General features: G+C 40.9%; 1 protein-coding gene across 4 annotated transcripts in view; it reads right to left on the bottom strand.

Moving 5' to 3' along the window:
- Positions 1-17,822, bottom strand: part of ACIN1 (apoptotic chromatin condensation inducer 1) — a 33,578-nt gene that overhangs the window by 13,200 nt on the left and 2,556 nt on the right. For 2 of the 4 annotated variants that reach the window (XM_002926008.4, XM_002926007.4), the window contains exons 3-8: positions 16,519-16,630; positions 15,994-16,113; positions 7,859-7,947; positions 5,326-6,588; positions 4,616-4,831; positions 4,005-4,120 (exon numbers count right to left, since the gene is read on the bottom strand). In XM_002926008.4, coding sequence (XP_002926054.2) covers positions 4,005-4,120; positions 4,616-4,831; positions 5,326-6,588; positions 7,859-7,947; positions 15,994-16,113; positions 16,519-16,630 — 1,916 coding nt within the window. The remainder of the gene's footprint in view (positions 1-4,004; positions 4,121-4,615; positions 4,832-5,325; positions 6,589-7,858; positions 7,948-15,993; positions 16,114-16,518; positions 16,631-17,822) is intronic. The other 2 variants (XM_002926009.4, XM_019806700.2) reach the window with 2 other exon arrangements.

The following is a 17,822-nucleotide window of genomic DNA, read 5'->3' on the forward strand; positions in this document are numbered from 1 at the left end:
AATGCTCAGTAAATATTTCTGAATTAGGTGTCATTGTATGTACCAAGTGGATACTTTAATAACTGCTTGCTGAACTAGAAGTTTTCTTCTTCTTCTCCGTAAAGTAAGCTCTATGCCCAATGTGGGGTCTGAACTCATGACCCTGAGATCAAGACTTGCATGCTCTACCAACCTGAGCCAAAAAGAACCCCCAAATTTTCTTATTTTAGATGGAATTCCCACAGAGAATGTTACCTCACAAAGAATGTTACCTTCCAACATCCTCAAATAAATGTTCCCTATCCATCAATTGTCCTAAAATAGTTTCAGCTGCCAATATGCCTCTCCAGAAGCAGCTTCCTTGGAGGAAGAAATTTTCTTTCATTGTAAATTCTCATTTTTTCACGAATAAGAACTTTGCGACATTATCCTTGGCCTTCTTAAGACACAGTGAGTTTGTGCCATCTATTTCCCCACAAACAATTCTGTGGGATCCAAGATTCCTAAGACTTTATTTTCATAAGAAAAAAAAAGGAATCCCTGAAACTGCCCCCAAAAGGGATTCAAATCTATTTGCAGGACCAGTCCCAAAGCCTCGTTAGCTACTTGTCAGAGCACCATGCAGCTTTTCTTTGAGTCCTTTTTAAGCAAAAGGCATCTAGACATCTCCCTTCCCACATTTAAGTTCTTGTACAAATATTTCTGATATCTTTGAAAAATCTGTGAAATTGTATGGGGGTGGGAGTTCTCTGTCCATAATTGAACAGCATACAAAGCATTTGCAGCCCAGAAGAAAAGGAGAGAACTACTTGGAGCCTAACAACATCACATTATAGTTCATATCTAAATAAGATTCAGAGGAACCAACAGAAAAGGAAATTTCTACAGGCGTGTATGTTTGAATTTTAATTACTGTAGAAAATTCATGAGGAGCTGAAGACCTGATATGAAATAGTGGGAAGTGACTATTCTCAGGCAGTGAGACTTAAATATAGAATACCGCAGGGGCATACTAGTTTCAAGATAACCAAGGATGATATGATTTGGGGGGTATGTCCTTAGATTCCAATTCCTCAGTAAGCAAATGCTACTGATGATAATAGAGTCTACTTTTAGGGGCGCCTGGGTGGCACAGCAGTTAAGCGTCTGCCTTCGGCTCAGGGCGTGATCCCGGCGTTATGGGATCGAGCCCCACATCAGGCTCCTCCGCTATGAGCCTGCTTCTTCCTCTCCCACTCCCCCTGCTTGTATTCCCTCTCTCGCTGGCTGTCTCTATCTCTGTTGAATAAATAAATAAAATCTTTAAAAAAACAATAAATTCTACTTTTAAAAATTATGCATTACCTAGCATATTGGTACTATAGAGTCCCTGGAGAGTAACCATTACATTGTCATATTGGCTTAAAGGACTATTTTCTTCCTCATACTCAGGCAAAAGGACAACTAAACATAATAAGCCAAAAGCCCAAAGCTGCCATTGCCTGCAAGGGTTGTGTACTCAGGAAGGCTGTATTTAGAAAAATTAACTACTGCTGGATAATATAGTTGCTCACACAAAAGTTCTTTTTTCCCCCCTATTTTTTTTTTTTAATGTAAAAACAGAGTAGCATTCTTTTCTGCTGTATGAAGACACTTTTGTTATATCCATAGAGGGCAGAAGTTTGGATTTTAGAACATGGCTCAACTGAAATAGGACTAAGGGCTCACAAATTCCTGCTCCAAGCAATGACAAGATACCTTACCTCATAAATTAAGAATTCCTCAGGGCACAATCAGAATCAGAATGGATTTAACAAAGCACAAAAAAAGTTAGGCAATCTCTTCCAGGTGCTGACAGGTCCTTGAAGTCTTTTTTTTTTTTTTTTTTTTAACATTTTACTGAATCAACAGGCCCTAGCTCTGTCTCTCATTGAGACAGACAGTAAAACCAAGGTTAGGCCACAGTCTTTTCCACTTAGCACTGTTGATCCCATTTTTAAAATTGGCCAGGGGCTCCAGAGGTCACCAGGCTGAAAACTAGGGACTCTACAGGGGTGAAAGACTAGGAGGACTGTTGTGAAACAGATGCAGTAGGGCTTCCAGAAATGTAGGTAAACCTCTCAAAGATTCATTACCAAATCCAGTGCCAGAATAGCCTATGAGTTTAGGCCCTTGGGCATGTCTTTTTATTAGGTGTTGAATAGACCATCTGGAAGACAGGCAGAGGGAAAGTAGGTAAAGGGGATGTGTGTGAGCTACTCCTGAGCTCAGACTGCATTTCTCCCCTATAGGCTGCTCCACTGAAGCTTGCCTAGGCAACAATGGACAGTCTCAGTATTTGCCCAAGGTGCCACTTGCCTATCACCTTCTTGGGATCAATGTGACTAGATTACCTCAGTCATAAAATGGAAGATCAAAGGCACCTTTACGTGAGAAGAAAAACTCTGTACAGGACTCCAAGCTTCATTTGCCCTGGACCTGCATGCTAAAGTCCAGAAATAAAGATGTTTCAGAACAGCATCAAGTGCCGTTTTGTTGCCAGGATCTCACAGACCATCTGAATTTTAGGGCAAACAAAACCTTTTTAGAAAATTACTTGCTTTTCAAGGTGTACAGGAGGCAGTTCCTCAGGCCCAATTACTAGCAGTTGTCAACACCTACTTTAAAACGGCCATTATATAAAGGACATGCTGTACCCCCATGGGATGGGGTAGGGGAGGGAAGGTATTATCTCTGGTTGATGGATATGGAAGGGAAGGTGTCACCCCATTTCCTCATCGATGGTGTAGCTGGGGAATCCTGAACACCTTCCAGAATCCGCTGGGCTTTCACATTATGGTCCTAGAAGAAAAACCCTCTCCAAAGGATAATGTACCCACCCCAAAAGGGAAAAACAAAAACTTTTCAAGGAAGTAGAGTGAACTTTTGACTTTCAAACCAAAAACGTAATGGCCACAAGATGGCAGCAGAGGCAGGACCATTAGAATTAGACAGTAGCAAGCGTATATCCCAAAGAAAAACTATATAGATAGCAAGGAGTATAAAACTAGTATTAAAGTCATAAGGAACTGAGATCAGAAATCATAAATCACCTGCCCACCACCCTCCAGAATCAGCGGTAAGATATTCTGAAGCTCTAAGAAAAGTGTAAATTATTAGACTTTTACATAAAGGAAAAAATCATACTGGTAGTATTAGTGTTAAAATGACATAAAACCAACATAGAACAACTTTAGACCAACTGTCTACACTGGATGTTCACTAAAGCAGTAAGAGCAGTACAGGATTCTTGGTGTCTAAAAGCTAAGCAGTATTTCCACAATGTTTTGCTTTTCATTTCCCATGGGACTCTAAAACCAGGAATCTGGGTTCAGTGGCTTCTTAACATGTAGTACCTAGCTCAGAATAATGAATGAATGATATACCTGTCCTTACCTGTATTTTTCTAGAACTAAAAATAAGGAATAAAAACTCACATTAATTATGTAAATGGTAAAAATCAACCCAAAGGTCTTAGGGGCCCAATAACAAACTTCTGACGTGACTGATATATGCTTCATATTTTGCTGTATTGTGTCCAGTAAGAACTAAGACTGTGCTTAATAAAAAGACAGGTAATAACCAAGGAAAACAACAGAAACTCAAAAACAACACCCTCCTGGGCCTTTCTTGGTAGAGTCTTGATATTCTTTATTAAACCGTGTTCCCAGGCTCAGATGTAGCCGGTAAACTTGAGTTAAAGATTGAGTTAAGATGCCCTCAGTCAACTTCCTTACACCGCCTTGAGTTTGGAAACCAAAGCCTCTGCTTCCTGCTCCTTAAAGGAACTATTTTGGTCAGATGACTCCAGATATGGGTTTCCTTATGCTCTAACCACCACTTCTCAGAGTGCACCTTAAGAATGCCAGCGGCAGCCTCAACACCCGAAGCCTAGCCTCCGTCCAGATAAAGCTCTGCGGACTGCTTAGTCAAAGAACCCCAGGGAGCAAAGAACTCTTCCACACCCCCAGTTCCCTGTTATACCTCAGCTGGGACAGATTACTCACACAGTGCGGGGAATCCTTCCTGATTCTGGCAGCTGAGCGGTCTGGGTCTCTGGGGTCTGGGGCTGTGTGGCAGCTGGCGGCTCTGCCTCTTCAGCGTCACACTTCTTTGGGCTCCCCTGTCAGGACAAACACAGCAAAACACCCATAGCAACGTACTTAAATCTGCTTGGTTCCTCTTCTGTAACCTGGAGCTGGTAAAAGGCAGAGCAGGACTTACACAGTAGCAGCGCCACACTTAGCCCTATAGACCTTTGTTACTTTCGTTGAGAAGTGCGATGGAGTATTGCTTAAAGAATTTCTATGCCAGCAATCATTTTATTAGAATTCTTTCTCGAGAGAACTGAGAAAAGGCTTCCGCTGGAGCAGAAAAAAAGGAGACATTCTGTCGGAGTGACCCTGGGAGCCCTGGACATGAGAACCCTGCCACCTAGTTTCATACAGAGCTTTCAGGGACCAGGGAGTTGGACCAGTGGAATCTTACAGGTATCCCCAACCATCTATATTTCTATTGAAACTTATCTAGATTGACCCTTCAGTTTTATAGTTAAGACAAAAGGGAAAATCATGCCTAATCCTCCATCTCCTTCTAGGGAGGGGGCATAATAGCCTACCCGCTCAGGTTGTAACCTCTGGGTCACATGCTTTTCAGCTGGCTCAGGTTGGCTCAAACGCCTCACTCGGATAGAGGATGAGGTGGAAGTCCTCTCCTTTGGCTCAAGGACCTGCAGTTGTGGCACTGGTGGAGTTGCAACCTCCTGACCAGAAGAGGGATCTTTGGTTTCAGTGTAGCTGGTGCTGCTGTCCCTGGAGACTCCAGGGCTCAGAGACTAAGGAAATGAAGCACATAAGGCAAATTATTTTATATGGTATATATTCAGTACGTCACTGAGTTTCCCAACTTCCACTGACTTGGTTTAATACTTCGGGCCCTTCTCTCCCTATGTTTATCCTCTTTGAGTTCGTGATCTCCTTAAGTTCCTAGAGTACTCAGCAAATTATTTATTAAATCCCAACTAGGTGCTAGGATACTAGGATACATACGTAAAAAGGCACGTCCATATCTTCAAGTTTATAGTCTAGTGAAGATGGGTAAATGATTCAACTTTGGAATCGAAGGGACTCAAAAAAATGAGAAAGGACTCTATTTAGGGATCAATGAATTAAAAATTCGACTCAGAAATGATGGGAAAGTAAGCACTGACCTGGGGAGTAAAGGAAGCTTTTCCCATTCCTGCCAGAAACTATAATAGGTTCTCCTGGGGTTGAAAAACACTGGAATACAAACAAAACATCAACGCACCCAAGATTCTCCCACACTTACTTTTCTGCTGTTGCTTGAAGCTGAACGGGAACGGGAACGGGAACGAGACCTGGACTCTGATGTTGATCGGGAGCCCATCTCGGATCTACCACGAGGGTTGGTGTGAGTACGTGCCCGAGATACATCTCTCTGCTTGGATCGTGGAGATGAGTGAGACTGAGAGCCTGAGCTGTCAGGAGAGCGAGATCTTGATCTAGAACTGGAGGATGAAGAGGAGGACCGGCTTGAGGAGGAGTCAGCTGACTGTTTCAACCTGTGGCTTGGGAGAAGGGTATGAGAAGCCCTTCTACCTTCCTTCTGTTCCAAAGACAGATGTTTCAGAGATTCCTCAGTAATCCCTTTGGCTGGTGCTAATTCCTCGATTTTAAGAGGGAGTGGTTGAGCAGATTTTTCTGACTCAGTTTCAAGACCCTTCTGGGTTGAGCATTCAGCTAGTGTGCTTTTCTGAACTAGAGGCAGGACACTCTCCTCTGGCACTTTCTCTGCTAAAGATTCTGCTTTGGTGTCTACAGGACTTGACAAAGGAGACAGGCCTCCCACCACCTGGACAGTATGCTGAGATATTAACAGCTCCCTGGCCTCAGCATCTGTATTAGGAGGAGACAGCTGAGTGAGGACAGGGGGAGCTGGGCCTTCCATGGGCTCTATTTCTTCTTCACTCTGGAGTTGTGTGTTAGGTGGTGGTGAAGATGCTTCCTTGGTAAGTAAAGGTGGGGGAGTTTCCTCCTCACTGGCATTCTGCTCTGGTTGCAGCACAAGAGGGGCCTTCTGCAGATCTTCAGTCAGTCGAGGAGGGGAAGGGGACTTTGATTTTTCCTCCAAGACTTTTGAAGATTTTATTTCCTTTTCTTCTTCCTCAAGGGGAGAAATTGTTTTCATTTCTTTCTCCTGCTGATGTCTGGCCATATGACTTCTTCTGGCTTCTTCCTGGGACCTTGTGACTCTTCCTCCTCTCTCTAACCCCTCCTGTTCCTGGGATCTCATGGTTTGGGGTCTCTCATCTATCACCGCCTCTGGTTTTGCTCTGGGCATCTCTTCCCCCTCTTCTACCTGCTCAAACTGTTTCACGACTGGTGCATCCCTAGATTTTTGTCCTTCCTCTTCCTCTTCCTCTTCCTCCTCTTCTTCCTCTTCCTCCTCCTCTTCTTCCTCTTCTGTTTTCAAATTGCGATCTGCTCTGACCCTCAGATTTCTGGAAGGTGTTTCTTGATCCTCTTCCTCCTCAGCCACCTGGCTACACTCAGAAAGTTTAGCTGCTCTTGCCTGAAAGAAAAGATATACAATGGATCCAAGTATATTTGCTCACTATTAACAGAGGAAAAACGTATCTCAGGAGATACACATAGGAAGGAGAAACTCAATGACACAGGCTTGCCTCCACACCAACAAGTGTGGCTGTAAACAAGCATGAGCTATGACCAAGCTCTTACGGGGATCAAAACAGGGTGTAAATGGAATACGATAATGAAACGGCTACTAGTTCATTTTTTAGTTTCAAGCTTTAAAGATAAATACAAACTAAATGTCTAGAAAGTGGCAAGGGGGTGGGGGAACTGACCTATCATCACTTAATCTAATTATTTTTATCATTTTGGTATATTTAATTTTTTTCCCCATCATTTCTTTTCCAGTCATAATCATACCACAGACGCACTTTTGTGTTCTGCTCACTTAACACTGTATCCTGTGGCATTAAAGTTCTAATTGAATAACTGTATCTTTTCTAATAATGAATGTAATTTAGGAATATAAACCAGCCTGTTAGCTTTCATAATTAAGTTTTAATTTTTATATATTTGCTTAGAAATCTGAGCAGACCTAATGAAAAAACAAAAAACAGCTCTTTTGTCTAGGCTGCCCACGTGCCATCCAGACTGAGGACGACCCGGACACTTCAGGGCCACCTGAGCCACGGCCGCATCAGCAAGCATCAGAAGCCAAAGGAGGCCAGGGTAATGCTGGGGACACGCATCATTACGGGATCAACTTTGACAAATATCACCCAGGTCACTTGGGAAACCCTGGTATAGGCATGAGACTTAAAGGGGAACCAGAGCTTCTGCCCATCTGTCCACCTTGACAAACTGCAGACCTCCATCAGTGAGCAGACATGGGGAAATTTGCTTCCAGAAACAAGACTGGAGCTACTCCTATCCCTGACATGGGACAGTCAGGCTACTACCAAGTTTAGGGGAAGGGAAAGCTCCCCAAACAGCCTGTCATCGTGAAGGCCAAGTTCTTCAGTAGAAGAGCTGAGAAGATGAAAGGGATTGGGGGGCACTGTGTCCTGGTAGCTTGAAGCCATGTGGAGGGAGGTTCATTAAATGCCAACAGTGCTTTTGGAAAAAAACAAAAACAAAGAAAGACAAACAAACAACCTCCCCCAAAAAACAAACCCAAAATGAGATAAAGAGGACTACAGAAATCTAAAGAGACGCCAACTCTGAAAAAGTCTGCGGAGGAAGAAGAGGAGGAGATACCCAAAGCAGTACCCAAACAAGGTGACAGATGCTTTAAGAAGTATTGGAGTTACCTGTCTGACCCTGGGTGATCGTCTTTCTCCTTTCCTTGGTTTATCATCATCAGATTCACCTTTCTCTTCAGAAACAGAGGAGCTTTTTCCTACCAAATGAAAGAAAATCAAGTCAGATTCATGGCATAAACATTCATTCAGGGATACTTTCTAAAATTCAATCATAGCATATGAGCTGGTCAATACATATCTGTATTACTTTCTTTAACTTCTATGATGAAGACTATATAAAGTTCTGGGTGTGGGGGGGGGCACGCCTGGATGGCTCAGTTGGTTAAGCGTCTGACTCTTGGCTTTGGCTCAGGTCATGAGCTCAGGGTCCAGGGACCGAACCCTGCCACTGGGCTCCACACTCAGTGGGGAGTCAGCTTGAGGATTTCCTCTCTCTCCCTCTGCCCCCTGCCCACTGCTCGCATGTGCGAGCTCGCTCTCTCTCAAAAAGAAATAAATAAATCTTGAAAATAAATAAAAATAAAGTTCTAAGGGTCTTATTAACAATTCCTGCTGTGCACATCTGAAATATTTTCAGTATCTCAGAGCCAATTCACATATTACAAATAACTCAAATAACTACAAAATAACCACCCAGAGCTTCATAACTACCAGGGGCTTCAAACTGTCTTGCAGAAGTGTACAAAGCACACTTATTTCTATAAAATGTTTTGTCACCATTTTTCTGGATTGCCTATTGCTACCGTTACTAGTTTTGAACAAAATATGATGATTAACAAACCAGAACAATCTTATGAAGTAAGTACTTAAATTAAAAGGCCTCAAAGTTCCTAGAAATTACTTCAAGCCACTGGGCAGGGCTTCAGAAATGGGCCCTCTCAATTTTATGTTTTTATATAGAGCTCAAGGTGAGATTTCTTTTTGAAAGGAAATATAACTTTAAGAAAGCTTGAAAACTACCAACCTAGGTCATTTCAAATAATAACTCCATATAAAACTGGAAAAAAATTTTCATTCACATTCCATGAAGGAAGGTAACTGTGCATAAATCACTTAAACAATTTGGTCTTGGGGCACCTGGGTGGCTTAGTCAGTTAAGCGTTTGACTCTTGATTTTGGCTCAGGTCATGATCTCAGAGTCGTGAGACTGAGCCCCACATTGGCCTCTGCACTGAGCATGGAGCCTGCTTTAAATTCTCTCTCTCCTTCTCCCTCTGCCCCTCCCCACTCTCCTGCCAGCGATCTCACTCTTCTCTAAAAAAAAAAAAACAAACCAAAAAACCAAAAAACAAACACAACAACAACAAAAAAAAACACCAACCAATTTGGGTCTAAATGTCTTGACCAAGAAAAAGAGATGGACTGAAAGATTTCTAAGTTTCCTACCAGTATTACAATATTACATAGAATACCAATGCAAATGTTGATAAGAACCAGTTTAGAAAACAGCCTAAAGATGAGTATATTCCAGATACTTAACTCAGTTAGATTGGACTCAATTTTAATATAGTACAACAAGCTTAAATGATGCAAAAAACCATGCCCTACACTAAACTGGCGCAAATAAAACAGATGGTGTGAGCTCTAACCCAAGGTCTTCTTACTTCTGTATCCCAAAATCTAAAATGAATTAGTCTTTGCTTCTGTAATTAAAAGAAGAAACGTAAAATGAACTAAAAGACTGCACATACTTCGTAAAACTTTACTCCATCATCACTTTACTCACAGGATCTCTGAATATATATATACCATTTCATATCTGGGTTAGTGAATAAAGACTTGCATTATGGGTGTGTATAGGATCTATGGTTAGGATATATAGTAACAGGCCAGGTTCTCTAGCAAACACTGAGGGATAATCTATAAGAAATCAATAAATAATGTGGTGATTGTAATAATTTCATAATTAAATAACCTGGAATAGGTTAAATTACAAAATGAGTAAAACCGAAAGAAAATTGTTTTCCATTAATTTTAGATAAAGCTCCTCTACAAGTATAAAATGAAGAAGCAATTTTTGCAGTTTAACAAAAAAAAGAAAAGATAGAGGCCGTGGGGAGGGACGAACAGGCAGAGCAGAGACGATTTTTACAACAGTGAAAATACTCCGTATGATACTGGAATGATGGGTACATATTATACATTTGTCCAAACCCACAAAATGTACAACTCAAGAGTGAACCCTAAGGTAAACTATGGATCACGGGTGATTGTGACTTGTCAATGTAGGTTCTTCAATTTTAAAAAATGTACCACAATGATGAGGATGATAACGGGAGAAGCTATGCATGTGCGGGATTAGAAGGCATACAGGATATCTCTATACCCTCCTCTCAATTTTGTAATGAACCTAAAACTGCCCTAAAAAATAATGTCTTGGGGGTGCCTAGCTGCCTCAGCTGGTGGAACATGAGGATCTTGATCTCAGGGTTGTGAATTCAAATCCCACGTCGAACATTATTTTTATAAAAATTTAAAAAAAAAGTCCTAAAATCATCCAGATACTTAAGAATTAAAAAAAAAGGGGGGGGGTGTGTGCCTGGGAGGCTTAGTTGGTTAAGCATTGGATTCTAGATTTTGGCTCAGATCATGATCTCATGGTCGTGAGATCGAGTCCCTTGTCAGGCTCCACACTGGGTGTGCAGCCTGCTTAAGATTCTCTCTCCCTCTCCCTCTGCACCTCCCTGTCCCCTTGCATACTGTCTCTCTTTAAAAAAAAAAAAAAGTTAACTAGGTCAGAGGAACAATAAAGATCTGAATATTGCAGATATTTTAAGCTTTACATAGACAAAGAAAAGATGAGGAAAATTATACAGCAAAATATAAACTGAGGTTTTTTTTAGTTTGTGAGACTATGGATGATTTAAAAACTTGTTTTTTTCCTAGTGTTTCCAAATTTTCTTTAATAAATACATATTACTTTTTGTAATAAGAAAATAAGTATTTTTAAAAGGACAAAATCCTATCTTCTGGAGAAAAAATATACTCTTCAAATCCTACAAATAGCTAAAATTCATAGGCCTAGACATCCTAAGTACCGGCTGTCATCACTGCAAGTTTTTTTTTTTTTTTTTTAAGATTTTATTTATTTATAGAGAGTGCACGCACACAAGCAGGGGGAGTAGCACGCAGAGGGAGAGGAAGAAGCAGGCTCCCTGCTGAGCAGGGAGCCCAATGTGGGACTCCATCCCAGGACCCTGGGAACATGACCTGAGCTGAAGGCAGATGTTTAATGGACTGAGCCACCCAGGCACCCCTATCACTGCAAGTTCTATCTAAGAAACATTCTCTTTGTTTTCTTTTTAATTTAAAAACAGAAGTTATATGCACATATTTAAAGCCATACTAAAGATGCTTTGTGGTGAATAACAAGCTCTCTGTAAGCACCTATACACTCTGAATAAATAAATGTGATTTTAAGGAGTGGGAAAAAGACATGTTTTATGAAGTTGGTCAGAGACAAATGCGTTAAACAGGTCAAACAGTTCTAGAGTTGTGATTTTAAAATTAGGTATGTACAAGCAAACAAGCTGAATGCTACTCTACTGGATCATAATTTTGTTCTGCTGCTGTAAAACAGCAGTGCCAGGATTCTAGATGATTAGTTCTCTGGAAGCACTTAAGTAGTAAGTCATCAAAGAGATGTGGGCCATTCAGAAAGTTCTGGTCATGACTGTTTTGCCAAAAAATGACAACTGGAGGGGACCCTCAGATGTAAAACAGGAACTTAGTAAACAACACAAAATATAAAGAAGGAAAAACAAGATAAAGAAGAAATGAGGAATCACTTTCCAGCTCCATGTAAGGAACTGATGTGATGCAGACAAGCTTCTGGGAAAGGTGACATCTTCTATTATGGGCACATGGCCACATTAAGTGTCTTAAACCAGATGTTAATAATACGTGATGTGTAGAAAATGAGCACCTCTAACAAACGGTGGAGCCAATGAAAGTTAAGAAATGTATTTCAGGAGTTGAAAAGCAAGGGTAAGTGTTAAGATTTCCAAGATTCCAAAGTCAGAAGCCTTCAGGCTGCTAGACAGTAGAGAAGTGAAGAATGTTTATAAGGGCCACAGAGGAAGGTAATTTCTTCATTCTAGAAAACAAATCCTCGGATATAAATAAGAAGCAGGAATTAACAGAATGGAGACATGGCAATGATGCCAACCCTAAATCTGACTCATGTTAGCTGAGTAACTTACCTAGCATTTCTCTAGAATCTCAGCTTCCAGATTTAATATGAGAAAAAGGAATGAGGACTATACGCCCTATAAGCAAAAGGCTGGTTAAGATCCCCTGGAGCTATACCTTTGTTGAAGAATCTGTACACTGATACCCATTTTTAAATGTTTTTCTATTTTCCTACTAATTTTCCTAGATTGGACTCTTTTTGAAATAGTTAACCAATAGCAATAAGGATTTTTGTATGATCTAGAGGCAAGTCTAGACAATTTCTGACTATGGAGGGTGGATACGGTCTCCCAACACATTAGAAAAATCTGAAGAAAGTGGTACAGAGAGAAGTCAAGAAGAAGAGCCAGGAAGGATGTTATAAACCGGTTCTTCCTATTTGAGGTTTTGTCTACAGCACATAAACAGGAGGTTGCTGGAATATAAGCCAAAGATCCTGATTAATTACAATACTGAGAAACTATTCTTTCAGTTAGTCATTCAAAAACTGAGTTGATTAGGGGCGCCTGGGTGGCACAGCGGTTAAGCATCTGCCTTCGGCTCAGGGCGTGATCCCGGCGTTGTGGGATCGCCCCACATCAGGCTCCTCTGCTGTGAGCCTGCTTCTTCCTCTCCCACTCCCCCTGCTTGTGCTCCCTCTCTCGCTGGCTGTCTCTATCTCTCTGTCGAATAAATAAATAAAATCTTTAAAAAAAATAATAAAGTGAATGTGTTTGAGCGTAAAAAAAAAAACAAAACAAAACAAAAAATGAGTTGATTAAGAGAACTAACTACTAGGGGACTTTTAAAAAATGTAGAGTCCCAGGGACTCACATTCCCTGAGATTCTTGGGGTAGGGCGCAGAAAGCCATATTCTTAAAAACAGTTTAATACAAAAAAAAATATCCTCAGGTGCCACTACTGACTGACAAACTGTTACTAAAAACCTTCCTTTAATGAAATTCTTATTAAAGAAAAAACCCCCCAAAACATCCAAATAAGCTGGCATCCCAACAGTTTACTGGCCTATGGAAGACTAACACTGCACATCTTCAAAGAATCTAGTTTTCTGGGTAAACTCCAGGTGTTACCACTGATCCAACTAAAAGCTGCTAGAACTCCCAGCTACCACTCCGTTTAGGGCCCTGACCAAATTTTGTACCACACCTACAATATTCATATTCTAGCCAAGATCAGAGGTAAGAAAGTTTATGGCAGAGGGTACACTGAAGAGAACAAATGGCAATTCTTAGTTACTCTACAATTTACTACATTCACCTCTTCTAATTTATTTTTCACCTCTATCTTTTCTCTTCTTCTACCCATTTCCCCTCCTTCATCAATTACCGCCACAGGCAGAGTCCCACTAAGGACAAAAAGCACTGAAGAGGCTGGTTACCTTTATTCTAAATCTTTATTTGCTTTTGAAGCCTTATTTCTATTTCAGGATCCATTTTTCATTTCCATTTCGAACTACATTTAGAACTGAGAGAGACTCTCTTTTTTTAAATAGAGTTCCTCATCAAATCATGTTCCTATCAAGAATTTTCAACGGTTTCCCCCTTACTTTAGAATAAAACATCTCATATTCATTGGCTTGATATTCGAAGCTCTTTGCAATATTACCCCAATGTACCTTTTTAATTATTCCTCTGACTATTCCTGACTAGGCAAGAACACTTTACTCTGGCTAGATTTGTTTATTACCTCTCCTTTAAAAATATCACATTCATCCCTATCTTTATGTTTTTGTTTCTTCCTAAAAACGCTCTCTTGTCTCCTCTGGACCAATTCAAATCCTACATTTTTTTAAGGGCTCAGCTCAAATCACACGTTCTTCATGAAGCTCTCTCTAATCACTCTAGTCCTCAGAGAACTTTTACTCTGCCATTTTTATGGTCTGTTTGCACTATTTATGCGTCACTTTATTTTTTTTAAGATTTTATTTATTTATGTGACAGAGAGAGAGAGAGACAGCCAGAGAGAGAGGGAACACAGGCAGAGGGAGTGGGAGAGGAAGATGCAGGCTCCCAGCGGAGGAGCCTGATGTGGGGCTCGATCCCAGGACTCTGGATCACACCCTGAGCTGAAGGGAGACTCTTAACGACTGAGCCACCCAGGCACCCCTTATATGTCACTTTAAAACACACCATCTTCTGTTGTTGGCTTTATGTGCGATTATCTTCTCTCTCCTGAAAAGATTTTACAAAGTGCTAACTCCCCATATACTCTAGCATGGAGATATATATATAGCAGCAATTTAATAAATATTTTCTTGACTGACTTTTACTTGAGAAGAAACACTAACAAACTAATTTAGAACAGTCTTCCCCTTCCTCCTGGCTTTACAATCAGGGAAAAGAGTGCTAGGAGCAAAATGGATCAATTGAGGCTCTGCTACTTTTGTATTTGAGAAAAGAGATCTCTAAAATAACTTATTTTTCTTCTACCATTAAATATCTTAAAAATTTTTCTCAGGGGGCGCCTGGGTGGCACAGCGGTTAAGCGTCTGCCTTCGGCTCAGGGCGTGATCCTGGCGTTATGGGATCGAGCCCCACATCAGGCTCCTCCGCTAGGAGCCTGCTTCTTCCTCTCCCATCCCCCTGCTTCTGTTCCCTCTCTCGCCTGCTGTCTCTATCTCTGTTGAATAAATAAATAAAATCTTTAAAAAAAAAAAAATTTTTCTCAGAGGGGCACCTGGGTGGCACAGTCGTTAAGCATCTGCCTTCGGCTCAGGGCGTGATCCTGGTGTTCTGGGATCGAGCCCCACATCCAGGCTCCTCCACTAGGAGCCTGCTTCTTCCTCTCCCACTCCCCCTGCTTGTGTTCCCTCTCTCGCTGGCTGTCCCTCTCTGTCTAATAAATAAATAAATCTTTAAAAAAAATTTTTTTTGCTCAGAAAGGAATTCTAGGGGTGCCTGGATGGCTCAGTCAGTTAAGGGTCTGCCTTCAGCTCAGGCCATGATCCTGGAGTCTCAGGATCGAGCCCCATGTCGGGCTCCCTGCTTGGTAGGAAATATGCTTCTCCCTTTCCCTCTCCCTCTGCTCCTCCTCCTCCCTCCCCCCTCATGCTTGTTGTCTCTCTCTCAAATAAATAAAATCTTTTTTTAAAAAAAGGAATTCTACATTAATCAGAAGAGCCAGTAACTTCTACACGTTCTAAAAATTAAATATGGAGTGATCACCTTCCCTATGACCATTAACATTAATAATGATTCAAAATACTTTTAATGTACACATTGGTTTAACAGATCTACCTACTGTCCATGTATCTTACACACGTTTCCTAAAAGTATGCCATCTTAGGTAGTTTAGAAGACAAAGGCTGCATTTATAGACTTTTGCTTAAAATACTACACAAAACTGGGTGCTTAATTTTTATGTGAAAAAAAATAATCTTGCTTGACCCAACTCCACACACTGAGTTAGAGCTCCTTGTAATATGCTCCCATGATACTCTGCACTGCCTCTTAGAGCACACAGCACGATGGCTAACTAATTATATAATAATTTGATTAATGTCCATCTCCTCGCTAGGCCATACTTTTCATTCGGGCAGAGATTTGTCTTTTCTCTATTATATTCCAGGTGCATAGAATGTGCCTGGCATACAACAGGCACTTTACAAAAATTTGTTGAATGAATTAATAAACTACAGCAGATACCCATTTGGGGGGGATGACTGGATGTGTAATAGGTAATCTATACAACTGGTGAAGAGATGACAAACAGTTGTGACAACTGCTCAATCCAGAGATAGAGGAGGTTAAAGAGATATAGACGAGAGGAAACGTCATACTGCCTTAGAAAAACACTCTGAGGGGTTACATGACATACAGGTGAAAGCAGACTTCCAGAAGGACATAATTCCCATGAAAAACAAATGTGAAGTATCAATGTCACAATTTCCCTGGGACTCTAATGGAGGCTTAGCATGAAAGGAGGCCTAACTACCTCCCCCCACCAACTACGCAGGATTGACAAAACAGCGCAGTGGGGAGGGAGATACGTACTGGGCGAATGTCTGCTGAGCTCCAGCTCTGGTCTCTCCAGGCTGCTCTGAAAGTCAGGAGGCAGCAGGGAAGCCACTCCCTCAGGATGGATCATCTCGTCCTCCGACTCAGCTGAAGCTTCTGCAAAGTACAGATTGGGTCGGGGCAGGGAGGGAGTGAAGGGCTAAGCATGTGGGAATATGTAGAGGAGTGAAGGAGATCAGGCAAAGTCATGGGACACAGAGTATACACTAAAAAGAGCACTGTACACAAAGAAAAACTCCCTGGGATTGAGATCTACCTCATTTAAAGGGTAGCTTAATTTACTTATAAGTCTTCCTGTTGGCAGGAATCCTCTTCTAACAGACAGTTAAATTAAGTGTTTTCTTCCCTAACGAAAGGTAAATAAACAACTCACTTGGCTTAACTACCAAAGCAAGTAAGTAGCAGTTTCAGCCTGACTTATTCCAGAAATTGCCTAAACAGACCTATCTACTCAGTGACAGGAGTAAGAATGAAAAACTCCTTGTGACAGTCTGGGCTTACCTTCAAGTTCTGCAGCTTCTCGGGCTTCACGCTCCAGACGCTGCCTAAGTAGCTCTTGCTGCTTTTCCAGATACTGCTTTATGAAACTGTTCTGGCTCATTTCCTCGCCAATCTGTGTAGAAGACAGGGAAAAAAGAAAAGTCAAGGAAAGCAAACCACGAAAACACAAGGAAGAAGATGCCACAGAGCAAAGGTCTACTCCTTACATTTGAGCCCAAGAAAGATAATCAAAATGTTGGAAGGACCTCTTCTAAGCTACTCTTATGTTGAGGACCAAAATAAAGAACCCTATGATTCATAAAAGATGGCAAAAAGAGGAACTGCACATAATTTCTTATTTTAAATATTCAGTTCCCAACCAGCGATGCCCAAATAACTTAAAATCAAAATTCCTGTAAAATTGTCTTTTAATCTAAAATTTTAATCTAAAATATTACCTAAATATAATCTAAATTTTCCTTTTCATGATAACAACTGAAAAGAAAAAATATTAGATCATACTAGGTCATTTTTTGTTGATAAAAAAGGTCAATCTCCACCTCTCCAGGAATCATTTTGTCAAACATCTCCAAATTCAAGTACAGTACTTAGAGTACGACAGCAAAAGATTAAGAAAAGGGATGTCTGTTCAGCACTGTGACAGAGTTTTAACTCCACTTTCTTTGGGTGGGAAGGAATCCTTGGTAACACTATCCAGGAGCTTAATCCCTTTTCCCATTTTGTTCCTGCAACACAGACTCCCATAGCACTCTTCTGTCTTTCAGTTTTCTCTTCACAAGGCCTCCTCCCAGAACCTTCTTGCTTAGCAAGTCCTACTAGAACTCCAAAAAACTTTAAAAACCTGAATAAATATTGTTTATGTTTTTAGTCATCTTTCCTAAGCATGGTAAATGTTTATTTTCACCTAAAATAGAGATGAGTCTCTTGGCATTCAGCGGACATTGATCAAGTGTGGGTTGCATGTATTAAAGAGCGTATGCATTTGCTGCAAAGATCCTAGGTTAATAAAAGCAAAGCTTCAAAGCCTAAAATGCAATGAATGAAAGGAATATAATTACAAACTGATTAACTTACGCAGTTTCTTAAGCTTATACTTAACTAAACATCTGTAAACTGACTAGATTATATCTTAATTAAGTGGTAACCAGGGAGTAGGAAGGCTCTCTTGTTTTTCCACAGTATCTTGGGACTTCACCTAGTAGCAGAGCCGCACAACACTGCACTAACGAAGACCTGGATTTATCCTTTACGTAAGTAACACACTATAGTGAGGGGATTTTAAGAGCTGAAAAAAATCTTATGAG

This window comes from Ailuropoda melanoleuca, chromosome 20 (assembly GCF_002007445.2).
Source record: "Ailuropoda melanoleuca isolate Jingjing chromosome 20, ASM200744v2, whole genome shotgun sequence".
Taxonomy (NCBI): Eukaryota; Metazoa; Chordata; class Mammalia; order Carnivora; family Ursidae; genus Ailuropoda; species Ailuropoda melanoleuca.